At 48.7% G+C, this 26800-nt stretch overlaps 1 protein-coding gene across 3 annotated transcripts in view; it reads left to right on the top strand.

The window, feature by feature from the left end:
* The window catches only part of LOC310916129 (rho GTPase-activating protein 39-like), a 58030-nt gene that overhangs the window by 17588 nt on the left and 13642 nt on the right, over positions 1 to 26800 (top strand). For 2 of the 3 annotated variants that reach the window (XM_083873433.1, XM_083873432.1), the window contains exons 2-4: positions 10937 to 11335; positions 22152 to 23460; positions 25984 to 26530. In XM_083873433.1, coding sequence (XP_083729559.1) covers positions 10937 to 11335; positions 22152 to 23460; positions 25984 to 26530 — 2255 coding nt within the window. The remainder of the gene's footprint in view (positions 1 to 10936; positions 11336 to 22151; positions 23461 to 25983; positions 26531 to 26800) is intronic. The other variant, XM_083873434.1, reaches the window with a different exon arrangement.

The raw sequence follows: 26800 nt of genomic DNA, 5'->3' as shown, positions 1-26800 counted from the left end.
CTTTGCTGGTTCTGGAAGTTTCTTTTCTGTTCCTGTCTTCCCCCTCTTCACCCTCTTACACTGTTCAGAAATCTCTGTAAATATTTTATTGTTCTTGCTCAGTGTTGCCTTCTGCAGCAAGAAAACATCCCTTTGCATGTTGCAAATGATCCTTGGGAGTTGGCTATTTACTTTGTTCTGTTCTGCCTGCTATGAGCTCTCTCTTCCCTTCAGTGAAGATGGCACAAAAATGGTTGTTCTTTTGCCCTCCTGTATGGGAAAACTATGCTGCACTGCAGTGTGTTTATTTCTGTGCTGTGCCTGGCATCATGTCACTGGGCCTAGGATGATCTATGTACAGAAATGACGAAGATCAGTCACTGCAGAGTCCTGCTCCTCACACAGTGTGCAGGTTGTGGGTTGCTCCTAAGATTATGGAGTAATTGCTGGGTTTATGTGGTGATGCAGCTTTTGTAAAACAGCTTCTAATTCTGGAGCCTCCTATTCCCAGACTGCTTTCCTTAGCATACTGTCTGAGGCAGCAGCTGCCATGCTGGGCCCCTGGCTGCAAGGGCTTTGTGGCAATGCTGGGAGGAATCCCTGAAATTGGTAGTGGTGACATAGGAGGTGGTGAAGAGTAAATCTCAGTTCTGAAGCAGCTGGGCAGCAAGCTCAATAAATCAAGACCTTTGTCAGTAATTGTAAGATGACAGAGCAGCGGGTGCTGCTGTGTCCTTGAAATAGCAGGGATATCATTGATGTGACATTACTTGCACTGGCCCAGGAAAAACACTTGACACATGCTGTTTCTCCAGGGCTCTGGGCTCTTGCCCTACGTCATTTTGGCAGGTACAACTTCTTCACCTCATTCTTGCAGCTTAAGAGCACAATACTCTTCGTCCAGGGTGTGGCTTTGTCAGCATTGGGAAATGTCATCCTGTTTAGATCCAGTTTACTTCTGTTGAGGTGTGGGGGTCTTACAGGCCTGTGGAGCTGTGTTCAGCTTTCTAGTCGCTGACCAGGCTTTCAATCAGCAGGTAGTGCTAAGAGGTGCTGGGGCCCATTCAGAGGATAGAAAACTGAGGGGTTCCATCTCCATCCTTTTCTTATATTTTTATGCACCCTCCTTAAAAAACACAAACAGCCCAGGCCCGACTTTAGAGTTTCATTCATGCTGGAAGGCTCTTAGCTTCTTTGAGTGGCATTGTGGACACATCCTGTATGGCTTGGTGCCTGCACACACTCTCAGAAGAGGATAAAACTCAGGTCTGCTTCAGCTGGCATCATTTGTCTTAGCTTGGTGTGTCCCAAGAAGACGTGGAGAAAGTAGATCTATGACCTTGGGTACCTGCTTACAGAGATTTACAATCCTGGAAGGATGTGGCTGGTGCAGCTGGAGATGACTTTGCATGAGTTCTGCCTGCTTTGGTGGGACCCTGTACAGGTCCCATGTGGATGTACATGGGACGACCATGGTGATGCTCATTAGGCCATGCTTGCAGCGTGCCTGCACAAATCCTCCCTGAAACTAGGGGCATCACCATGGGGGCAAAGGGAGGGCATCTGGCTGTCCCCTTGGGGCTGAGCCTAACATGCTGCCATGGGGAGGCATCAGGGGTGGAAGGTAGGCAAGATGCCTCCTAGCCATGGTCATAATTTGTTGCTGAACTGGCAGGTTGTCCTGTAATGCCTTCACCTAAGCAGCTATGAAATATTTCCTCTCTAGGATATTGATAAAACTGAAGTTTTCCCATATAAATCCTGTCTGTTGGGGACAAAATCTAGTTATGAGCATGTTGAGGTGGGATGCAGTCACTGTCAGGTGCAGTGGTGCTAGTATCGGTCCCAGTCCTGGTTCCAATCCAGTGACAGACCAGATCACGTATTACTGTCAGGTGCAGTGTGATTCTGGGTCTAGTCTGGTGGAGCACGGCAAAAATAAACAGGGCAGGAATGATGGAGTGCCCAAAAGTAGAACTTTAATAGTGGTCTGATCACAAACGCAGCGACCTCATGGTTTGGGAGGCAGCATCCAGAGACCTGGGGGCATGGCTAACTTAACAATTTATAAGGTTATCTGAGGGCAGGGGTCCAATCCTGAATGGGAGATAGGGGCTTGACTTTATATGTCAAAAGTACCGAACCAATGGAGAACTAGGACTAGAGACATGACCTATTTTGGAATGATGCCATCACATCCTAATTTCCATATCCTGCCTCCCATGGTCTCCAGTTTGTTTCTGTGTAGGCTACCTAGGCTAAGGTATTATCCATCTCAACTAGCCCCGTTGCCATAAACGTGTGTCCTGGGATTGATGCAGCCTAAGGCTGTGCAGGTAGGAGGCCAGCACTGACCTGTGCCATGTCTCAGGTCCCTGCCAGGGTACCTTGTGTCCTGTCCTGCTGGCACTGCACTTTCCCCCAGAGCTGCCTGCCTTCCAGCAACTCTGATTTGGGTACAGCTGTGGATGCATGCAGCACATTTTGGAAGGAGAGGGGATGAAAACTGCCAGTTTTTTTTTTTTCTTCTGCAACTTGTTCTTAAATGCTCAGCCCCTTAAAAGGAAAAATAACTGCTGAAGCTTATATTGAGCTTAGGTGGTGCCACTGCATCTGGACCAAACCAGAGCTTTGGGGACGGTGTTTAAGTACAGGACTTCTGGGCTTGTGCTCTGACCTGCAGAATGAAAACTCCAGCCATGGTGACAGGAGCGATCCATGGTATGCCATGACAGCAGCTTGGGTGCTGGACAGAGTGTCAAGGCAGGTCCCATAGCCCAAGGAAGTAGCTCACTTTTCTGCTGTGGCCTGGGACTCAAGCTCCACAAATGATTTTGCTCCTCAGCGTGTGAAACTCATGGGCTGGCTAAGGCAGATACGTAGGAGAGGCTGCCTGCCAGGTATGTGTCCCTGACCAGCCTGGGGATCATTTCAAAAAGTAGAGGGAAGCACCTGTAAATTTCTTGATGCTGAATGCTTTTTGCCATCTCTTTTGCCTTCTGCTGAAGCTGCAGTGGCCACAGCTGCTCTCTAGCCATAACACAGCCTGAGATGCTCACCCTCAATGACAATCTGGGGACAGAGAGAAGCCTCCAAGGAACTGGCAGGTAGCCCTCTGTGTCTCTGACAGAGGAGCTGCAGCAAGAGCCTGTGGTTATCGTAGTCCTCTGATGAAGAGCTGTGCTTGGTCTGCATCGCCAAGATTTTTTTAACGGGTGTGGACTTTACCGCTCCTCCTGCCCTCAGATGCAGTTTCCTTTAGTGTTGGTTTGAGCAGTCCCCTGGTGCCTGTGTCTCCAGTATGTGACCTCCTCCTGCTCAGAGTGCCTATCCAGCAAGTGCTTTGTGTTTTGTCTCGAAGCCTTGAAAACAGGGATGTTTTCTGTCCCTTGGTCTTCCCTCTGTTGCAGAATTCCCCATCCTATGAAGGGGAGGTGAAGGATGGGGTGGGAATGGACAGCATTTCAAGCCCTTCTGTCTTCCTTTCCCCTCGGGGTGCTCTCTGTGTGGCTCCAGGGGGTGATTTCAGGACCTAAATCAGTCCAAGCCTGGTGCATAACACTAAGCGCAGAGTGGGTGATGGAGAAACGTGAAGAAGGTTGGTGTGGGAGTGTCTGTGCTGCCCTCCCTTCTCCCTGCTGACGTACAGGACTCTAAGATGCCTGTGCATCCATGTCCATGGTCTAGGGCAAATTTGGGAGGAAACCTCCGAGTGAGGTCCCTCCAGAATAGCAAATTCAAGCAGCCCCTCCCCCCAGCTGGTTTGGAAAAAGATTTCCTTGGAGAAAAGTGAAAAAAACATTTATTTAACAATCAAAGTATCCACAAGCAAAAAAAAAAAAAGGAATAATATGAAGCAATAAAACCTCTTGCAGTCTGAAGAGATGGCAAACCCTGAAAGTCCCCGTTGTAAAGTGTATCTTGGCTCGCTCAGTCTCTTAGCAGTCCCTTCAGCACTGGAAGATGCTGTCCTGGGCCCTGGTGGGCTGCAGGTGTGAGCCCCTGGTGCTCTTCTGGGTTTTCAGTCCAGAGCAGGTTTAAACAGTCTCAAGAAAAAGGAAAAAAACAATCCCGGGAACTTCTCTGCCTCAGCTAGCTAAAAACTAACTAAAAGCAAAGGACATCTCTGTCCCACTGTCTGTCCATGCTGCAGACAACACAGTCCGGGAGCAGAACGTGGAGGAATGAGTGCTGTTTCTGAAAACAAAATCAGCACTTCTTTCTCTCTGTCTCACTCTCAGAACTAGTCTGAAAGGTACAGAACGTAATATTCAACATAAACAGAACAGATGATTGGGGATAGAAGCATCATAAAGTCACCCTAGGACAATGCATCCCACCCAAGGCTCAGGTACTGGTCTTGGGCTGTTGGGCCTTATGCCTTTGAGAGTGTTCTGGACTTTATTTTAAGCTGATTATCATTGTGACCTGCTGTGTCATGGTGTCTGTCCTTCCTTATGCCCCTCCTCTCTCCTTTTGTAGAGACCTCATAGAGACCTCAGGACATTGCAGCTGTGTCCTAAAAGTCTTGTTTCTTCTTTCTCTCTGTGACAGGATGTTGGGGAGATTTGCTGGTAATTTTGGTGTTGCCCTAATCCGCTCCTGTAGAATGAGCTACCCATTTGCTGTCTGTTCTGCTCTGCATTTGGGGTGAATCGAGAGGCTAAGAGCAGCAAGATGGAGCCAGCAATGCTGGTACCTGGGCTGGGGGAAAGTTTGGGAAAGCCAGGAAAGAGGCAAGTGCTGACAGAGTCCAAGCAACCAGAAAGCCACCAAGTTTTCTATCTGACATTTTCATTTTTGAAAATATCACCTAGCAGAAGGTTTGGGAGTTTGGTTGTGCTTGGTGGTGTGGTGTTGGTTGTTGTTTTTGGTTGGGTTTGTTGTTGTTGTTGTTTGGTTTTTTTGGGGGGGGGGGGGAGTTTGTTTGTCTGGTTTTTTTTTTTTGTTTTTTTTTTTGTTTTTTTTTTAATTAAAATACCAAAGTAATGAGATGCTTTTTTTGATAAGACCTTTTCCAGGCTCTCTTGTATTCCTAACACACCCAAACTATGGTGTTATTCTCTCTTCTCAATGCATTGTGCTGCCAGGCTGGGCTCTGCATTCAGAGGCCTGCCCCTGTTCTGCTCTTGCTGGAGCTAAGCATATATGCTCAGGCTTTGAGCAATCAGCATTTGTTCTGGATTTTCACAGTGTGGTCTGGAAAAGCAGATGTTGGTTTGTTTGCATAATGCTTATTTTCAGGAGCAGCATTTCTATGAATAGGCTGACGTTATATTTATTTTAGTTCCTCTATAATTTTTGTTAGAAGGAGGCATGTGTATTCAAAAGATGTTAATTATATATATGTGAATATATATGTGTGTGTAGGAAGGAGATGTTTGTTTTGGATACTTTTTTCGTCTTAAGATGTAAATTACAGCTTTTCTGGACTCAGCTAAGAGAAGGCAGTGAATAAAGCCTGAGTTGTGTAACTCAGCTGAAGGAGGATTACCATAAGGAGCCAATGCTAGAGACCTTCTGGAGGATCTCTGCAGCTCCAGGATAGAGATTTTACAGCTTTGTCCTGGCTTTGATGTGCAGATCTGAGTAAATTGGAGCCACCTGGAGGTTGCACTTGGTTTCTCAGCGTTTGTATTAAGTGAATTTTTCTGCAGTGGCTTTGCCTGTTGTGCAGAAGGTGAAGGGGCCAGCGTGATTGTCTTAAAAAAGAATCCATTGTGATGTTTGATCAACAGCCCAGGCTGTTCTTCACTCATCCAGGAGCCTGTACCCACAGAGAAGCAACAATGTCAGTAGCAGTGGAGCCTCTGAGATGGTACCCACTCACCATTCCTGAACTGGTTTGCCATGGTCTGCTTTGGAGGCCTTCTTTTAGAGAACTCAGGATGGTGAACGTATCATTCTCCATACAACTGCTTCTGCTCCTTTTCATGGGTCCTTTGTCCTATGCTCTGTTAACAGCAAATGAAAGAGGATTTGAACTTGTCTCTGTGGGGCAGATAATTTCAGATGCCCATCACCCCAGCTGTTTGCTGCAGCAAGTAGCCCTGCACACACTTCCCTGCCTTTGGCTGGTGTCACACTGTGGCCAGTCTCTGGGAATTGTACTTCACTCTGTGTATGATGGCCAAACTGCATTCCTCTTCCCCAAAGAGGACCTGATAACAAGGCACTTAGTTTTGGCATTGGCACATCCTGAGCTGGATGATCTCTGATGATGACAACAACTGCCATCTTCGTCTTGGGACTGGCTTTGAGTATGCTGCAAGCCTCCATTGAGGGCATTAGTCTTGAAAAATCCCACTTGGGTATGGAGCTGTGTTTGGCCAAGAAGAATTTAGCCCCAGTTCTCTGCAGGGTTCATCCCAAAGAAGGAAAACGAGGGAAGAAGGTGGGATCTTGGCTTGAAGCACAGAAATCCAAACATTACAGAGCATGGAATTGACAGGAAGAAAGAGCATGGAAGTGAAATGGGAGACCAAATCATAAGAGGTCTCCTTGTAGCCACGTAGAGGAGTTTGCTGACAGCCTGGTGTGAAGCTCCCTGAAAGCAGTTGATAGCACCATGGCTATCCTTGGTGCTCTCTTCCCCTGGTGGATGTTTGCCTCCTCAAGCTGGTGCTGAGCAGCTTCCACAGGTAGGGCTGAGGATCACATCAAGCTGATCTTGAGCTGACAATGCCACATAAGAAAACATCTCTACTATTCTTACCTTTTTACAGCCTTGAAAAGAACTTGTGGTGTCCCAGGACTGTACTCGGCTGCCTGGGCTGTGTTGTCAGTTGGGTGATAGCGGTAGGAAAACGACCTCTCCTGTGAGGGAATGGCTGTTTGCATTCTTGGGGTTCCTCAGCTCTTCCTGCAAATGACTCTTCTCCTGGTCCTTTCCATTTCTGGTTCTGCTCAATTCTCTGTAGTTAAAAAAAAAAAAATCATTCCTTCTTAGACCTCTTGCTAAGCATTTAAAGTTTTTGTGAGAAAGATCTAGTCAGGAGATGCTTGCAGATGCCCTTTCAGGATGAAACACCATTTCTTAAAAATTACTGCTATTATTTTTTATTCTGAGGCTTTGCCAAGCAGGAGTGGCAGCCAGGAGGAACTCAAGTTGGTTTTGAAGGAGCAAAGTTGTACATGTCCATCTCCTGTATCCTTGAGGCCTGACAGAGTGCAGCAGCTTGGCTCTTACCTGTACTGTCTATTACAACACTTCATAAAAAAACCAGCTGCCCATCTGTGAGGCAAAGCCTTTGGATGAGACAAAACCTGTCTGCCTACAAGATGTGATTATGCACAAAACCCCGTATGCTTCATCCTGCTTTTTGCATGCCTGGTGCACCATCCTGTACACAACACCCTGCTGCTTGGAGGCTGACCCCTGCCATGGCCTTGCTACTCCTCCAAAACATCAGCATGCTCAAGGCACAAGCCTTCACAGCCTGGGGGGGCTTTGCTTGTTGGAGTGAGCAGCTGGAGCAGTGTCCTGTTTCCCAGCTATGAGGTCTGGAAAGTATTACTCAGGACACACAGGAAGTTCCTGGAATTTCTGACAATACAGAAGAATACACATTGGGAATGTGGGTTGCTTTTGGAAGCAAGAGGGGATTTTGTTGAAATCCCTCCGCCTTGCAGGCTCTGGTGGACTGCATTAGTTCCCTGGAGCCATTGTGATGCCAGCAGGCTGCCTGTCCTGTGCTCAGGCAGCGGAAGGCCTCGGTCTGGGACTGCAGATGGGGCTTGCAAGGCAAGTCCTGTTTGGGGGACACTGAATCTCACGAACTGAGATGAACCAAAATCACTGCCATGACCCTGCTAGTGGGGGCAAGCACTGCAGTGCTACTGGTAGTGGGCACGCACTCTGGCTGCTGCATACCTCAGCACTTGGAGCTGAAAGTACAGGGAGAAGCATTATTTAAATCGCCCCCAGGAAAATTCTTTAACCTTGTAAAGTGGTATATGAATTAATTTTGTGTGTTTGTCTCCAAGTTACAGCCTTATCTCTGCAGTCCTGGATTTGTCATGTCTTTCCAGAGTTCCTTATGTTATGTTTGAGGTTTGTGTGACAGCCTGGGGCTGGCTGTGCTCCAGGAATATCCTCTTTGTCTTTCCTCTTCTTTCTTTACGTGAGCGTGATTGTACCAAACTCTTTAGTGTTTTAATGTGCAGACTTTTTTACCTTCTTAAACTCCACCTCAGTCATCCTCAGCCCCTTAATTTTAAGGGGAGCAAAGAGGTTACCCACTCAAGTCATCCACTTAAGTGTCTTTGCACACAAGGATAAATGTAAGCTTGTTAAGATGGAAAACTATATATAACTAATAAAACTATATTTATATCTAGTGGGTGGTTAGCAACATACACTGGGTTATGGCCAAGTGCTATGAGAAAAAATTATTTCAATAGCTTGCAATTAACAGAAAATAGCTGACCTCTCCTCTCTGCTGGGGAGTAGTAGTGTGGGTACACCCATTGGTGTTCCAAAATTTTGCTAACCCATTTGCTAGCAAAACAGATGAAACGCACTGTGCTCTTGAACATTAAGGCTGATGGCTCAGGTGACTCTTGATCACTCAGGGTCTTGCAAGGTGTTTTGTATTTTTTCTTCCTTGCCAGGCAAATCTTCCACAACTGTCTCTGGTTTTCTCCTGGGCTCATCTCCATGTGTGTTTTTGTGCTTGCTTGCAGCTTGACATTGCAACTGCAAGGGAAGAACAGGGCCGGTTCTGCATTTGCCAGCCTGAGCCATGGCATTGGGATGCTGGTATGGCTGTTGTGTTACACCTTAAATTAAATAGAGGAAGTGATGTTGTTTTGACCCAAAAGCAGCAAAGCACAAACCAGATGTTTTCTGAACACAGGGTTTTCTAAGTGGGATCTATTTGCAAACACACTCTTGGCAGCACCTTGTCTGGGGGAGACTAGCAGGAACTGGTGCCACGGGCAAAGGTGGTGTGCTGTGTTCCCAGCTCCTTGTTGGTCAGTGTGAACAGTTGTGATGGTGCTAGTCTGGGATGGGTGAGCACATCTGCCTGGAAACTGACCAATGACACAAAAGAAGTGGCCTTCACCCAGACCAGCTTTCCCAACCAGTGTGTCTGTGGTAGCCATCAGCCCTCCATGAGAATGCATGGAGGTCAGCACTGCAGTGTCTGTGCGTGGTATTGTGGCAAGGGAATTGCACCTTTTCAGAGACAGTTCACATTTATTTTGTGTTGAATTGACATTGTATCTATCAATTTTGAATCCTCAGAGAGTTGAGGAATGGCCTGCTTTTTATGGATGCATGCCAGACTGCTCAGCATTGACTGCTGTCAATCAAACGCACAGTTTTCCTAGCAGGGAGGTCCAGTGGGCAACTAACCCTCACCTAGACTTGCCTGGTGATAAAAGATGTGCTGACCTTCCTCAGAAAGCCAGGGCAGAGCCAAAGACTGGACTGCCCTGCCAGGAACTGTCTCCTCTCCCATGACCATACCAACAGAGCTGGGCACAGGAGCCCAGGCTGCCATTTTGGGCACTGCAGTGCTGCCACCATCACTCCTGACCTTTCTGAGGACCTGCAGGCTGGCAGCTGAGGGTGTGAGAGGCATGCGGTGGGATCTCCCTTCTCCTGCTTCTGCTGTGGGAATGGCTTCTGCTGTCATGCCCTTGCTGGAGAGCAGCTAGAGGTTGTGTCAGAGTGAGTCCCTGGGCAGGAGCAAGTTTCAAGGAGGGCCTTGGACCTGTCCTCTTCATATGGCTTTTATTAACAAAAGTAGCTTTGGTTAACTAGGGCCTCCTTCCTGCAGCCTCAACCAACACTGGGATGGAGGCCAGGCTTTGGGAGGTGGGAGCAGGAGCTGATGGGTGCATGTTGTTTTTCAGCATGCCGAACATACAACTGGGTTCAAGATCACTTTAGGCAGCATCTTTCCTTTGTGGAGGGAAACTGTGCTGGATTTGCATTCCCTTCCTCCGTTTACCTGGGCTATCCAAAATGGTTTGGGGCTACTGCATTGGGGAGACATTGGCTTTGCTGAGCTCCTGAGGCCAGCTCTTTAGGGTTGGTGTGTCAGTGATAAGGTTGATGTGCCATATATGATGGCTGTACAGCCCAACACCTCTGCATCAAAACCACTGTGCTGATCTGCCTGAAAACTCGTCCTACCACACTGTCTGCCTTGATCTCACTGACTGGCCCAGCATGGGTGCTGGTAAAGGACCCTGGGGATCAAGGGGTTCTTTAGGGCTGCAAAACGGTTGTGGATCAGCAGGGCCTGTCCACTCGGTCACCTTACACCCTGCTGAAGGCTCTGTTCCATCAGCTGAGGGGGAGGGGGAAGAGCCTGCACTGGAGATGATCTCATCCCTCAGTCATTCCCCACATATATCTCTTGGACAGATAAGTGTGGGCTCCAAACAGGGTCCATGGGACCCAGAGGTCCCTTCCAGCCCTGCAACATGTGGGGCCTGCAGGCAGGCACTCATATGGAGGAGGGTGCCTGCATTGTGGGGAGTCAGGGCTTTGGTCTCCCCAGGTGGAACATACAGGTCTCAAAAGGAGCAGATCCTGCTCTGCAGACATTCCCTGCTCCTGAAAGTCAAGTCCTCTGCACATCTCTCAGGCACTGGCACTCCTGTTACTGGGCCAGACCTTGATATGAGTCATCCCAGCATCAGTAGACAGTGCTCTCGCCATCCCTGTGGGTTAGTCCTGGGCTGGTGAGTGGAGAGTGAGGGGGGCAGGCTGATGGGGGTAACCTCCCCTTCCCTGTGCCAAAGAACTGGTTTTTTGCCCGATCTCAAACTCTTGTCCTGGCTTCTCCTAAGATCATTAGATTGCTGAATAGTCCCAAGCAATGCTTTGATCTGCTAGCAGGCTGCCTGACCTGGTGGCAGCAGCTCTGTAGGTTTCTTCAGACAGCCTGTTTGCTTTGGGCCTCTGGCCCAGACTAATGTGACTCTTGTGTCCCTGCAGCTCGGACTGGGTGGAGATCATCGAGCCCCGCTCCCAGGAGCGGATGTATGTGAACCTGACCACTGGGGAGTGCAGCTGGGAGCCCCCTCCCAACCTGAAGGTGCGCCAGTCAGACCAGAAGCAGTGGTGGGAACTCTTCGACCAGAACAACAGCCGCTTCTACTACTACAATGCCATCACACAGCAGACAGTGTGGCACCGGCCCCAGGGCTGTGACATTGTACCCTTGGCACAGCTCCAGGCCATGAAGGGCAGCTCCCAGCCTGACTGCTGTGGCCAGGAGCACCGAGGCAGCACTGGCAGTGGTGGCAGAAGCACCCCCATCCAAATGGCCGTCCTGCAGGAGGTGGAGAAGGGCAAGTGGGACAGTGTGGTAGAGAAGAGGAAAGATCCTGCCAGGTAGGGGGAGAGCTTCAGCCTTCTCTGTTTATATCTAGTGGGTGAATTTAGCTGCCAGGCAGGCCTTGTCAGGCAGGTTGAGAACTGTGCTTCCTCAGGAGGGTGCTGTGCTGTCCCAGGAGGGGAGTGAAGTACTGCCAGGCCCCCAATCACTGCCTTGTGCCCTCCTCTTCTTAGGGGATGGCTGTCTGCTTTCAACACTGCCTAGGGTGTCCCAAGCTTAGGCCAGGCCATCTTTGTGTGAGACACCATAAAAATACACATCAAAAGATAATCATTTTGGGTGCTAAAACAGAAGGAGATGGGGTAGGCAGGAGTGTCATGTATTGGTGAGAGCTCTCTCAAAAACTTGCAACAGGGTTCATTGGGATGGCATACCTCCTGTGCAGGGGGTCAGGCTGCTTTGGGGTGAGGGTGAGCCTATCTGGTCTGGCTCCTTCCTTTCCCACCAGCTCAGCTGCTGATGTTTTGGAACTTCAGCTAGGGCAGGAGGTGGGGCTGCAGGGACAGAGCTCCTGGGCACAGTTATTTGATCACATCAAGCCTGAAATAAAAGACCAATAACAAGGTACTATTTTGTTCGACTAAGAAATTTTTTTTACTCAAACTAGTCTGACAGCAATCAGTGATATTTTTATTGTATTGAAACTATGATTTCAGCTTCACAGCTTCAGTTGCACAAAAGTATTCCTTCCCCAGTCTCTGTCGGGTTGGCCCCTCTGCCTGGGGTACTGTCTGGGACTGCTCTGCCTCCTTCCTGCTCTGTCTGGGCATCATCCTGCCCTGGAGGATGTGGTACTGGCAGCTGGAGAGGCTGTGCAGCAAGCAAAGTTGGTTCATACTGAGAACTGACCTAAGGGCTAGAGTAGTCCTTGAGTGAGCCTGACTCTCCTGCCATCTATGCTGAGATGCCTTGTCCTGGTTCTGGGCAGTGCAGCAAGTGCTAGCACCTTGGTTTTTGGATCAAGGCTGCCTCTCTGTATGCCTGGTGCAAGCAAGGATAGAAAAAAAAAAGCCAAGTTAATGAAAACCGCATAGGATGGCAGTTCTGAAAAGTATATGCACCCTGAAATGAGACTTAGAACATGTCTGCTGTTCCCTGCAAGACACTCCTATATTCAGTGCAAATCTTAATGGCTGCAAGACACTGGTGATGCACATAAAGTGCACCAGGAGGAGCCCAACACTTTACTGGTGCTTGTGATGCTCCCGGTGCCTCCTGCCCCACAAGCAGCCCCTCTAAGCTTCACATCCATCCAGAGAATGATCCCTGCCCTGCCGTGAGAAATCCAGTAAATGTCTTAAGCTGTACCTGAGTAGTTCCCCAGTTCCCTAAGGTCACCCCCAGTGACTGCAGTTGAGCCACAGGCACATGCGATTTGACATGAGACAGGTGACTTCGCTTCCCTGTCTGTTTATAGCTGGCATTCCAGGGCAGCCAGGATGGGCACCATGAAAACTACATTACATGTTTCCAAGAAGTGAGTGTAAGAGCCCTGATAGGGTGTAAGATACCCTGAGCTTCACAGAGTCCAAAGTTTTCCTGACTGTGCTGGTTTTAACACCAGCTAGAATTAAACTTCAAATAATCCTCCCCTTCTGCTTGCTGTTTTTGATAAGGGAGAGACAAAAGCAGAGGTTATGGGTTGAATTAACAATTTACTGAAAGCACAAAGCAGTGAAATGTTAATAGTATACAAAAAGAGGTGGTGTTTTGCCCACAAAAAGTTGTTCACCATTGGGATCAAAACCAAGATGTCAGATGCTCCTTGTAAACCGCATCTGCATGGCTTTCCCAGACAAAGGCAGTGTGGTGGCCATTTGTGTGCTGCCTATGTGGCCACTGGGAGCAAAGACATGATGGTGGGAGAACTTCTATGACTAATGTTTGCTACTCCCACCCGGAAACCAGTGACAAACCTCATGAAAGTTGGATCATCCAAGCAGTGTCACACAGCTGCTCCGCTGGGCTCAGTTCTGCACAGGTGCCTGTGCCAGCATTTCTATCACTCTACTGCACTAGACGTCAACCCCGCACACCACTGCTGCTTTTTTGTCCTACTGCTCAAATTAACTCCTTTTGGCTCGGTTTGGCAGGGCTCCTTTCTGCTCAGCTTGAGGGTCTTAGTGGGGTTGGGATCACTCTCATTGCTGGACTGTTCCCTGTCAGCGGCCACCTCCCCATTGCTGTTGGTTCAGCACTGCAATAAATTCGCATTTTCACCACTGTCCCTTTCAACACCACATTCCATAGTTGTGTACTGAGCAAACAGGAGGGGAACTGGCAGGGGAGCAAAGGGACCAAGTCCTGCAGGGGTTGATGCTGACAGTCCTTCCACTGGAGAGAGAGGCAAAATGGCACATTTCAGGTGGGATACCTGGCTTTCTTTCCTGAAACCATGGTCCCAGCCACGATGTGCATGGTATAGAATAACAGCAGCACTAAGCTCTGGCCCTGTCTGCAACCAGGACACTGACTCAGTCTCTCAGGAAGGAACATTGCCTCCTCTGCCTTTGTATGGGGAGTTGGTGTGCTACTAGGGAACAGTGATGCTGGTTTTGACTCATCCCTCAGTTCTTCAGCCCTCTCAATAGGGAAGACCCCACACAGATCCCCTCCTATAGGAGGAAGGGAGGTGATGTAATATGGGGTTTGCTGTACCTTTCCTTGCCTGCCAGGGCAGCATTACCATCACTGCTGATTCTCCTGCAAGGAGGGGAAGGAGTCCTTCTTTCTATCCCTAGCTCAGGTTTCTGTATCAGTCTTGGGGCACCTTGAGCCTGCAATGAATTGAAAGACAAGTGCTGAGAAAGCTCCCAAGCAAGCTGTCTCTCATGCCTAACAGGTTGCTTGGATATGCAAGGCTCTTTCAGATTACAAGACTCATACCAGTAAGCTGACAGTATTTGTCTGCGAAATGTGCTTTCTTGGAAGCAGGAGACTGGGCACTGTTTCCTTGCACATCTATCAATGTGTCCTCTCTTCTGGGTGAGCAAGGGTAGTGTAACTGGTTATAATGCAGAGTTTGATTTCCCTAGTTGAGCCTGACACCCAAGGAGAGATGTCTTGCCTTTTGCTAGCTTGTAGAATGGGGAACAAAGAGCTGAGCCAGAAGTAAATGCTCTCAGGTATAATCTAATGTCATTGCTGGGATGTATGGTAAACTAAAACATGAGCACACTGAAATTTTCAGGTCTGTTGTCTGTGTTCTCCAAAGACAGCCTCAAGCATGTCCTCCTCTCCTTGGGAGAGATGCAGCTGTGTAAACAGAGGGTGAACACATTGAGTGCTGTTGGTAGCATTTGACATTTTATAGCTACCTGCACCCAAGACAGTTTTGCTTTTGTCTCTTAATGCCAGCTCAAAAAATAGTGGTTTTCTTTCCTTCATATTTGTCCTCCTGTGATAGATGGAGAGGCTGTCAGAGACCAGTGTAGTCGCCAAGCGGGGCCTCCTGCAAGCTCATGCCACAATGATCTGAGGGAAGGGATTTCATTCTTTTTTTAGTTATACTTTGTGGTCAAGGTCTTTTTCTTTTAATAAACTGGGTTTTACCACCTTTTCTTTCTTGTGCCTTTTGTCAGCAGTGCTGAATTTGTTGTGCCCCCTGCCACATCTCAGTGCTGCCAAACCCTCAGCAGCTGTGAAAAGCTTGCTGCCTGTTCCCTTTGTCCCCGTGCCCATGCCACACCTCCTTCACTGCCCCACAGCTTGCTGCTGCTCTTCCAGCTCTTGCAGTGGCTTGGAGCACCTTCTCTTGAGATTGGCCTTTGGCCTCCCCTGGCAGCACAGGAGGGTCAACCCCCTGGGGAAATGGTAGCTTCTTGCAGCATGGTAAGACAGCTGCTACTGACCATCTCTGGAGCCTCCTGGGGAAGCTCCTCTGCCCATACTCCTGCTCCCACGTTGTTTTTCAGCTGTGTTTTCCTGAGGCTTCCCAGCCCAGTGCTGACTCTACTTCTCCCTTGCTGGACAAGGACAGCAGACAGCACTTGCCTCACAGCTCCAGACTCTTCCTGAGCTCTTGCAATCCTATTAGGAAGCAAGATAGGCTCTCTTCAGGGGAAATGATGGCCAGATTATCCTTTCACACACTGGAAAGCTCTGCAAAGGATGGGCATGTTCCCTTGGGGACTGTGAGACCAGCCTGGGATTGAATGCAGCATTTTGGAAGTGTACTCTGAGACACTGCAGCCTTGCAGTTTGCTGGAGCTCCAAGGTAACAGATGAGAAACAGCTTAGTGGAGGGCCAAGGCCTGAAGAATGCAGTCTTTCTGAGTGCCTGTGTGCTGGTCTGCAGCATTTCAGCACACTGCAGGTCAGGACTGTGAGCAGGCTCTGTTGTCTGCAGCCCTGCTGTCCATGCAGACCAGCCCCTTAACTCCTCTTCCCCTGTTTCTCCTAGGGTCAGCAATGGGAGTTTCAGAGTGCTTTTTCCAAGGTTTTTCTTTGCAATAAGAGGATATCTTAAAATCCTCCACAAGAAAGCTACCTTCCCTAGGAGTATTCTGTCCCCCAGAAGAGGAAGGTGAGGGTCCTTTCTGCATGGGCAACAGGTTGTGCTGCCTATCCTCTCCTCACCCATCTTTCCCACAGCTCAGCATCGTCAACTGGGAAGGAGCAGGGGCTTGGTCTTAGAGTGCCAGGAATATATGCTGGAAGAGGAGTGAGAGGGAATGTGTGATGAGAAGGTGGCTGTAAGAATACCTATGCCTCTTCCAAGTCTGATTTGTCTTGTCATGGGCTTATGTTTCTCAAGGCACAGCGTAAGTAGTTCCACTGTTAAGTTTTCATAATCAACAAGAAAGACCATCAGAATCCCTAATACAGGTTTGTTTCCTTCTTGTGCACTTGGCCTTGGGGTAGGATATGCAAACACGATGTTCTTTACACAAGTCTGCAGAGTTTTTGGTTTGGGCAGGTTGTATCCCTGCCTCCCGTGTGGGAGTTGGGGGCAGAGCAGCAGTGCTGCTGGAATACAAACATCCCTGTTTGTTCATTTTGTCACAGCACCAGAAAAACAGCTACTAGGAAGGGCAGAGCTAAGGTGCAGGGTCTTTTCTCCAGGCTTCTGGGAGGGAGAAAAACAAACTATGGAGATCTGGAGCCTGAGAAGAGCTGCTAGATATGCTGGGCCTGCTGGAGCTGGGTGCAGGCTGGGAAAATCAGTGCAAAGTAGAAGCCTTTATATTGGAGCTACTTGGAAACTTTCCTCACAGGAACAGTCCCAGGGCATTTATCAGGGTCTGCTGCTGGTGGCTGAAGAGCTTGGCTGAGAGGCTGCATAGGGACACTTCTCTACCATTGGCTTTGCTTTTTGTCACAGCTTTGACCATTCAGAAGGACAAGACTGAATCTTCATGCTGAGAAGTCAGGGAGTCTCTGTTCTCCTCTGCTTGGTCTTTCCAGCAGCCTGGGGATGAGAGTTGAAGGAAGCTGTATCCAGACGTGGCCCCAAGAGATCATTCATGGCTGTGGAAATGGCCTTTTCAAGAGAGCCTTGTCCTTTCTGTGATGGTGCTTCTTTCCTTTCTTATCTAGCAGCCAGGGAGGCTGGAATTGGCATAATGTGTCCACAGTGAGACTGATGGGCATGGTGGGTTACAGCACACATTTAGAAGTTTCCCTTCACCATCACATTCCTAGGTGGGGGAGCATGGTGGTCCTCAGTGACATTAGAGTGGCACAGCTTTCCCAGTTTCCTCTGGCCCCTGCAGGGCATCTAGGTTCTTTGCCTCTTAGTAGTGTCCATAGCAGCCTAGCTGTGTGTCTTGGTTTGAATAGACAGGTATCTGCTAAGGAAGATTGGAGCCTCCCTTAGAATGCAAGCCCCACCCCCTTCCTTTTTTCAAATTATTATAAATTTGCAATTAAAAGACTGTCAGGCAAAGATTTTGGGAATAGGTATAGCAGTTCTTTACTAGAGATATTAAAAATACAAATGTTATAGTACAAAATGATAAGCAAACAAACAAACAAGAAATTAAAAAAAAAAACCCAAAAAAAAAAAACTCTGACACAGTCAGAAAAATACAACCTGACGCCCTGTTAATCAGGGCGTTGGAAACAGTCCAAAGTCAGCCCTCCTGGAGTGGCAGATGTGGGCCTGTTGGAAGCAGAGGTGATGGTCCTATGGAGCCAGGGGTCCCAAAATGGGTCCGGTCTTCCTTTGGGGGTCCCGTGGGAAACACCGGAGAGAGTGGTGATACCTGTGGCTCCTTTTTATCTAGCTGGAAATGGTTGCCCTTCTGCTCTCTAGTAGAGCATCTCCCAATAGGGTGATGAAATGTGTCATGCCACTGGTGATCTTTGATGGTGTGTTAACAAAAGATAGTCCCATGGGGATAGTAAAAGACTGAGCAGAGATAAGAAACAATACCCCACCCGGTTTTTAACAGCTGGCTTGTTATCAGTGAAGGCAGTTACCCCCTCCCTTCTGGAGTTACAACGGATAAGAAAAATAAAACCTTTGGGTAGCTCTTTGTTTTGGTCAAGTACCCTTAAATATCCAACATTTGGTCTCCTTGGTAGCTCATGGGGAAAAAATTCTTTAAAGTAAAAAAGGAGCAAACCTAACCCCCAACACTGTGGCAATCCCACATGTTTGCGTTTTTCCTCAAAAAGAAGCAGTGTCAGTGGGTGCCCTTGGTGCTAGGCTCTTCCCACTGCAGGAATTTGCAGCGGTCTAGAGCAGGCTGGGTCCCAATGTTCACTTTGACCTAGGCCTGAAGGAGGGAACGTGTTTGGGCGTGGACTGCAAGTGCCAAAATCCTGCTGCAGAGAGGCTTGCTGCTTGTGGCAGAACCACTTCACTGCCTTGCTGTGGTTGTCTGTCCAACTCGTCTTGCTGTCCTGCCACCTGGGCTCAGGGCAGGTACAGTGCCAGTGCAGAATTCCTACTGCTCTCCATCATGTCCCACCCATGCTGCCAAGTGTTATGAATAAAATGGGCGGAGAAAATATTAATATCCTTAAAATGCCTTTATTAATCAGCTCTTCCAATAGGTGCTCGAGGGGTTTTTGGCTGCCCATGCGCGTCGTGGAGGAGGAGAGTCTTTATCAGCTCTGTTGCAGAGAGTTGAGCAGAGCTGGAGAACCCGCCTTTGCTGGGAGTAACTCCAGGGTTCTTAGTTTCTTTTGTTGTTTCCGGAGGTCTCATCTCTGGTTTGGTCCTTTTAACTTACAGCTAGTAAGAAAAACCAGAGAAATTAGCTCTTTCGATACTCCAGGGTCCACACGGCTTAGCATTGGTTTCTGTGCGTTTCAATTTTACTTGGTTTTATTTTATAAGGGGTTTTTGGTGTTAAACGGGATCCCGAGATGCATTTCGAGGTCCTTTATTTGCATGCGGGGTCGGCCTGGGCGGCAGGGGCTGTGGGCTTTTATAGTATCCAATATGGCGTTTCGGAGGGGCTGGGCAGCACCAGGGCTGCTAGATGTGGCTGGCGTGGGTTCTCTCTTCTTGGAGCGGGGCGGCGGCCCGGGCGCGCTCGGGGACGCAGCCCTGTGGGCCTGTGGACGCGCCATCCGGCGGCTGGCTGCGGGCGGGCTGAGCCACATGCGGGCTTTGGGGCTTCTCTGCGACTGGGCTTAAGCCGGGCGGGCGGCATGGCGGCTGGAGCCACGCCAGGGAGGCGGCTGCGGGCGTCTGGGATTCCCCGTGCCGGCTTGGGGGAGCGCGGCCAGCCCCTCTTTCTCCCACTCCGGCGGCGGCTGGCTGCGGGCGTCGGGGCCGGATGGCCCCGCTCACTGGGGTCTCCGCTGTGGGCAGGGAGAAGCGGCCGGTTCTGTTCGCTCTCGCCCCAGGCCGCTGCCACTGCGCCACAGCATGGCGCCAGCGGGGACGAGCTCTGCTGCAGCGACTTGCTCCGGGAGCGGGGAGAGTAGACCGGGGGCAAGGCCCGCGCCTCGCCTTTCTTCGAAGCCTTTTCTCTCGGTCTTTGGCGGCGGCAGTGCCGGCGGCGGCAGCACCGGCTGCTCTGCCGGTCCCTCTCGCTCCGTCATTGAGGGTGGGGGGGGCCGCGGTGCCGGGCTTTTTACACAATAAACATTTAAGATATTATTACACTTATTATATGACAATTAAAGGTTTCAGTTTTCCGAATTTCATTTTTTTCACCAAGTCTGTGCTAAAAGCCCAGCATGTGTTTATGTTCTGGGCAGGCCCAAAGTAGAAGGATGGCTTCTTTGCTATCCTGCAACCCAACAGCTGGATAGTGCTGGTCCAGATATTAGCTAAAATATGTGCCAGTCAGATACCCGTGGCCTGCCTGCTGAGTCAGGAGCCTTTGGATGGTTCTGTCCTGCTTGTTCTTTGCCAATCTCTCTTCTGTGCCATGAAATGAGCCACTGGTACAGCCATGGGGGTGTCAGAAATCCTCATTTAAAAGCCTACCAAGTGTTGCTGTTCTGGGTCTTCCTGTTAGTCCAGGCTCTTCAAGGAAGAGCCAGGTCTTCAGCAGAACTTGGAATTGAGACTGGAGCTTGGTCGTGCATAGGAGGGATGCACTGATGCAAGGAGCAGAGCCTGTGTCCCCCAAGGAGGGATACCTGGCGAGTTGTGGAGCTGGGTGTCCTCATGGATGCCACTGTCATCCTGCTGTTACTGTTACCTCTGATGGTTCCCTGTGTGCATCCTCACTTGGCACCTTTGGTGCTTGACTCCTGCATTGCCCTGAGACATCATGCCCCAGAAGAAGTATGTGGACAACAAACCACTGAGGGCTAAACAGGAGTGGGAGAGCAGGAGCTGTGCTTGATGGTGGCTTGGGCAGATGGAGAGAGGCCAATCCCAAATTCATCAGTGTTTCCCAAGCTGGTCTTGGCATAGGGCTTAGGTCAGGACTGGGTTGCAATGCTGTGAAGAGAAGGAAGGTGGAGGCTGGGAGACAGGTCTCCCTCATGGGAGTTGCATCACCATCCTGAAGTAGTGTCAGTAGCTCCCTTAAAATAAAATCCTCAGTGCCTCAGTGGGAGATACTTAGGAGGTCCCAGAGTAAGAGGGGGCCCCAGGGTGCAAAGCAGAGGAAGACAGTCCTTTCTCAACCTTCTCTTGTCATACCTCGGTAGATGCACAAGAGAGCTACGTGGAGTCTGTTGCAGGAAAAAGCCAGCCCTGCAAAGGCAGAGGTGTGGCAAGTGTGATCAGAGTATGGTGAGGCCTTTGGACCCTGGCTAGGGATCAAGGCACTATGCCCATGGCAGGGCAGTGCCAACCTCATCTGTGCCACTCCCAGTGCCATTGTGTCAAGATGGGATTCACAGCGAAGCATTGCCAATAGAGAGTATGTTTTGCCAAAAATACGGTAAGCAGTGGATGAGGAGGGAGCGTGCCACCCCTTTAGGAGAGCAGTGATTGGGAACAGGTGTGACAGGATGGAGGGGAAGGTGACTGGAGTGCACCAGGTGAAATAGGACACCCACAGAGGGGCAGGTGTGGCCTGTTGGGCTACGGTGGGGAGAGCAGGGGGTGTGCAGATGATGCACTGGCAGGATGACCATGGGGCAAGGACAGGCAGAATACCCCAGGAAAGCCGTGCTGAAGGAGGAGGCTGGCACCTGGCTGGGTGAAAGGGTTCTGGAGAGCAGGAGCAGAGAGCAAGAGGGCTGGGATGTCCATATATCTTGGGGTTTGGCAGTGGAGGCACAAGAGAACCTAACATTGGTGGGAGGCAGCTCTGAACATGCAGCAGAGGTGGGTGTGTCTGCCAGCAGAGAGGCCATAAAGGACAGATCAGCAATGTGGAGTGAGGAGAAAGGTCAAGGTGAAAACAGAGCAAAATAGCTGTGAAGGTATTAGGGGAACATCTCCTGTCTCAGATGGAACACCTCCCCTCGGGTCTTACCCAGTGGTTGCTGGTAGCAGATACATGGAGGTAGGGCACAATATAGAATGAGATTCAAGTGGAATTTCCTGGGGACTGTGATGCCTTGGAAAACCTGGAAGCTCAGCTGGTTTAATATTCTTTCCATTCCCTTTTCCTCAGAGCTCAAACACAGACTGGCCATAGCCACAGCCTGGCAGCAGGTTGTTGTCGTTACACTGTAGAATGTGCCCTGGGAACTGGGGTGTTGCAGTGGGCACTTGGGTTCTGGTGCATCCCAAGTACCATCACGGGTCAGAGGATACTCCCAGCAGAGGAATGTTTCACAGCCATGTGAGCTGAGAGAAGGGGCTAGTAGGTGTGGCCAAGGGAACCAGATTCGAGTGCATCTAGACTAGACTGGGTGGACGCTTGGCAGTTTGTGTGGCAGTGTAAGCTGTGAGTGGAGGACGGCCACCCCCATATACTTCCCATAGGCCTCATAGATTTTTCTACAAAATAAATTCATATCTGAAAACTTAAATTAAAAAAAATAGCATGGTCTGCAAGGACTGTCATCATAGTTGGATAATCTGAAGGCAGATACTTGGGATTATTTTCCAATTTAGTACTTGAGTTTTATGTTCCAGAATAGCTTGCTGGTCTGGTCTTCAGCTGGTTGTTCTGGGTGCCATGTTGTCTGATGAGACTTGAGAAGCATAGGTTATGTCTGTATCAGTGCTGCTGACACCAGATAGATTATTGTATCATGAACTCGTTTCATCCTGTTGTTCTGCTCTTCATGATTTAGAAATTTATTATGTGAATAACAACAATGTTTTTCTGTTTCAGCAAGGAGGATCCTCAGGAAAAAATAACTTACAGATATAACTGATTGAGGAATATTTAGGGACTTTGAGACTAACAATTTGGTATTTGGGTAGACATAGAAGATACTTCAGTAAATATAATTCCTAAATAATTGTGTGCATTTGTATCTTTCTTCTTTTAGGGAGACTCCTACCCACTGGCAGCCTCTGCCAGGCACAAAAGCAGCCATGTTGGTCAAAGTGAACAGTTTGAGGCAGATGCAGAGCTTTTCAAACAGTTCTCTTCCGCTGCAGGGTGTTCCAAAGCCCAACAGCCCAAAATCTCTTCCCAAACCAGCTATATATGCTCAGCCTCAATCCATGTCCCAGAGCCCTGGAGCCTCCAAGCAAATGCCTGCTGGAGAAACAAAGCAGTCTATGCAGATCAAAAAGACAGAGAGTGGTGGGTTTTGTCTGGTGCTGATGAATGGTCCAACTTCTCAAACACCTCCAAGGAGCCGGACAGGAACCCCCCAGCCTTCATCCCCCACTTATGCCTCTCCTGCACCTATATACGATGAGCCATCTTTAGAGTTGCCAATTTATGACGAACCACCAGTAGATATGGATACTGAAAGCATTTGTGTGAGTGGGATTCCTCCACGAAGGTCACCAAGCAATAGCTTGAAAAAGCAGCTGCAACCAACCAAATTATTGCAGCATCCCAGTATGCAACAACAACAAGCTGCAAAGAAGCATGCAAGAAATCCCTCTTCTACTGAATACAGCCCAGCTGGCAGAGAATACATAAAACATATGGTCAATGTTGACCAATCTGCCAAACTCTCCCAGTCGTCTGCTGCAACAACCGATACCTCTACTAAACTGCCTGGTCAACTTGCTTCAAAGGACGGCTTCAAGCAGTCTTGGAGGATCTTGGAAGCCAATGTCCTCAAGAACATGGAACTCCACCACAGTCGGCAAAACAGCCTGCAGACTCAGGAGTACCCAACTGGTATAAGCCATCAGGATTCTGGTTATTCAACTGGCCCTTCTCCAAGCTTGAGAAAAAGGAAAGGAAGGAGGCAAGGAACAGGTCAAGCAAGACCTGGCTCTGTGGGCAGCAGCAGTGAGCTCACAGCTCTGAATGATAAAGTGATCGCTGAGATGCGTGCTGTGGTGGGCAGGTCAGCAGTTTGCAGGGAAAGCAAAGCCAGCCTGGATGATGAGAGCCTTGAGAATGGTGTCCCAGCAGAGAGCAGCAAGGTCAGGTTTCAGTCTGACCATTTAAAAAAATGCATCAGCCAGAGCTCCAGCGATGATGTCTCAGCCAGCAACAGGTCTCTGTACAGACAGGACTTGGAGATAAGGGAATCCTTTCCCAGCAATGTGGCTGCTCCACAGGACACAATGAGGCAGAAGAGAACTTTTGAGAAAATAGATTCTTTAGAAAAGAACGTGACCAGCCATACAAGCTTGGCTTCATCAGGTGCTGCATGCCATTCTTCACAGGTACCTTCCCATCTGTGCCATGTTAATTTTCTTTTTTCCTTGCTAGACTCTTCATGCAGAGCCTGCTCTTTGTGAGGGGTTTAGTTCCAGGGATGTGCTGCAGCCAAGACACGTCTGTTTCTGCAGAATAGCAAACAGTTCATAAAGCTTCACAGCTTTGCAGGTAGAAACCCTGTTTCAGGCAAGTGGTTTAAGAGGAAGGAGAATTGTGGGATGGGGCTCATGTCCAGCAAGCCCTCAGCACTGGCAGTAGCTCTGCTCTGTTATTTAAGTAAATGTGCTTGTCTGATCACATTACTGTCACTCATGTCTTTGTGGATAACCCTTCCCTGATACATACTTTTTCCATTGGAATGGTCTGAGTTAGTGGGTATAGGACACAGGCATCAAGATTTGCATACTCACATGACAGCATTCCTCTTTTTCTCTCTCTTCTTTTTCTAATGGCTCCTCATATGCTATTCTCCCTCCCAGTTCTTGAACACGAAATAGCAACATTTAGAAAATTGGTGTCATTGGCTCTAGCATCTTGTTTGAAATAGCTGTTTTAAAGCCCATTAGTGTTCCTGCACAAGGGGAGTAGTTTTTCCCTCTAACACAGCATTTCTGCAGGATTTAGTTTGCTATCTTTTTCTTATTTGTATTCAAAGGAACATCCTGCTTCCTGGTTTTAGTTCAGATTTAGGTTCTTTTACATCCCCTGAAGCTTCTGTGATTTTCTCTTTGCTTACTCTTCTGGTTATTTTGCTCCTATTTTGAACAACCAGTCTCTGCATCAGTTTGATGGGGCAGAGCTGATAACCATCCTCCATGCTGAAAAGTAGCTTCTTATTTTTTTCTGTTTTTTCTCCTGTTTACTGGTATACAGTCTTTCATGAAGAAACTTGGGAAAGCTCCTTGACTATTCCAGATTGCTCCAGCAGACCTGAAAGCCAGGCTGACACCTCTCCGCTCTATCAGATTTATCTGTATGTGTTCTCTTTATTGCCATTTTGGATCAATAAGTGCCTTGCTTTCATCTGAAACCTTTTGGAAAACTGATATCATGTTTCCACATTTCCCACTTTTCAGACACAGAAACACATGAAGTTTACATTACTTACATGTTACTATTAATATTTCAGCAATTTCATTTCACAGCCTCTTTAGACTTGATAGGAAATTGGTCTCCAATCTTCTCCCTGTTGCATTAACAGGGAGAGCTAAAATTTGATTATGCACAAGAGATGGTGGGTTGGGAATAGGCTGTGAATGGCCTGGAAAGTGAAGAAAAATAATTAATATGTCGTAATATGAAGAAGCACAAGATGAAAGGAGACAGATGTTGTGGTAAAGGCCAAAAGAGTCGATAAATATAAAAAAATATTCAGAGAAATACTCAAGAGTCCAAGTAAAGAGGGGAGGAAGTTGCAGAAAATACAGCAGCAAAATCATTGCCTCACTTGAAAATAGCATCAAGTGGCTTGAGTGAACAGTTATGTCCTGTGCTAGGCTTGCATGATAGAGAAGAAAATTGGGGGACAGGAAAACTCAGTATCAAAGGAGGGCAGAATTTCTGGGACAGGCTAAGCAGAGATGGCTGTGTACTGTCAATACAAATATAACACCTGTGGAGTTGTGTGAATGAGATGTGAGAGAGAAACCTCAGAGAGAGCAGAGGAGAGAACCCAGAGTCTCCTGACCCTCAAGATAGTGTGAGGAGGTGACTCCTCAGGAGGAACATGCTGAAGGAGCAGGTGAGGTGATAGGAGGAAAATCAACTACAGGCAAGGTGGTTTGAAGGAGATAGAGGATATGGAGATGGCAGAGAACTGCAGGCAGGGATTTTTATTCAGTGTGTTGAGTAAATTCAGAGAGGGTGAGGAGGTAGAGGAGTAACTCAAGGGATAAAAAGAACAAAGTGAAAAACCAGGAGAAATTATTGTGCTCCAGGCTGGCAATGAGGGGTGGAATGTGATGTGTGCTAATCCCATCATCCGCATGCAGGGACATGTGGGGTGTGAGATAGGAAAGGGTTGGACTGCAGAAGCCTCTGTCATGAATTCAGGAGTTCCTCTATACTAAGAAGGAAACACTGACTTGCTCTAAAGTTCTAGGAACTAATGTATATTTTGGGGTTAACTGTAGACCAGTGTCCCATCATCCTCCTGGGCTCCTGGAGCTCCATAGGAACTGAGGGGTGAGGAGTGCAGAGATGTTTGGTTCCTCAGTGTATGCTTGGTGCCACAGAGCTATGCTGCTGCTCTGGAAATCAGCTCACCTCCTGCCTGTTTCTGTAAACTCTGGGACACTCATCCCTATTGCTCTACGTCTCAGCATTTCCCTTAGGGACAGCATTAGTGTGTGGCTGTGCCAGCCAGGCTCTTGCAGAACTACAAGTGTCATCCACCAATTCTGCACCAAGTCATGTTTGTACAGACCACTGTGCAATTGCTGGTAGCTTCATGTCTCACTATGGATAAATTTCCTAGCTGGGTAAGGAGTCACCTAGGCTGCTTTTAACATGTCTGTTCTTCTTTGCAGCCTGAGAGCATAGAGCTGGAGCCCAAGCAGGAGGGCAGCAACCAGCATGATGGCTGTGTGGAATGCCATTTCCCTTTCAACACCCTACGGAAGCCCATCTCCCAGAGCAGCATGGCAGATTGGGCTTCCAAAAACCTGAACATGCACACGCAAGGCATCTTCCGACGAAGGATCTCCATCTCCAATATGCTATCCTGGAATGGCGGCTCCATCAAAAAGCCAATGCTCATCACTAGCAACCGGGCCATCAAAAAAGAGGCATGTGAGATGTTCAAACTGGTGCAGAGCTACATGGGAGATCGTCAGACTCGCATGGACCGCAATCACGTGGCATTGGTCACGGTCACCAAGTGCTGGAGCATGCAAGGGTTGCGGGATGAGCTCTACATACAGCTGATCCGGCAGACAACAGATAACATGTGCTACCGAAGCCTGGCATGGGGCTGGGAACTGATGGCCATCAGTCTGGCCTTTTTCTCTCCATCACCCAAATTTCAGTCTTACCTAGAAGGTTACATTTATCGCCACCTTGACAGTGATGAAAAGAGTAAGTGCCTTATGCACCTCCTCTGTGCAGCATCTTGGTGGCTTGTGCTACATAGTCAGGGTTGTCTGCGTTTTAAAAGTACAGGTAGTCCCCAGCTAGTGCTGTGGGCTCTGTCAGTGAGAGCACAGTGTGTTGTTTGAGTTCACCTTTCATTGGTGGGATGAAGCTGCCACCAGCTTGTGTCTGGCAAAGAAATACGAGCCCCACACTGCTCACCTCACTCATCAGCACTGAAATGAGTTGATGTCAATCCGCCAAAAGCAGAGCTTT

Source organism: Zosterops lateralis (genome assembly GCF_965231275.1).
Source record: "Zosterops lateralis genome assembly, chromosome: 16".
Taxonomy (NCBI): domain Eukaryota; kingdom Metazoa; phylum Chordata; class Aves; order Passeriformes; family Zosteropidae; genus Zosterops; species Zosterops lateralis.
This window is presented reverse-complemented; position numbering and strand designations above follow the sequence as displayed.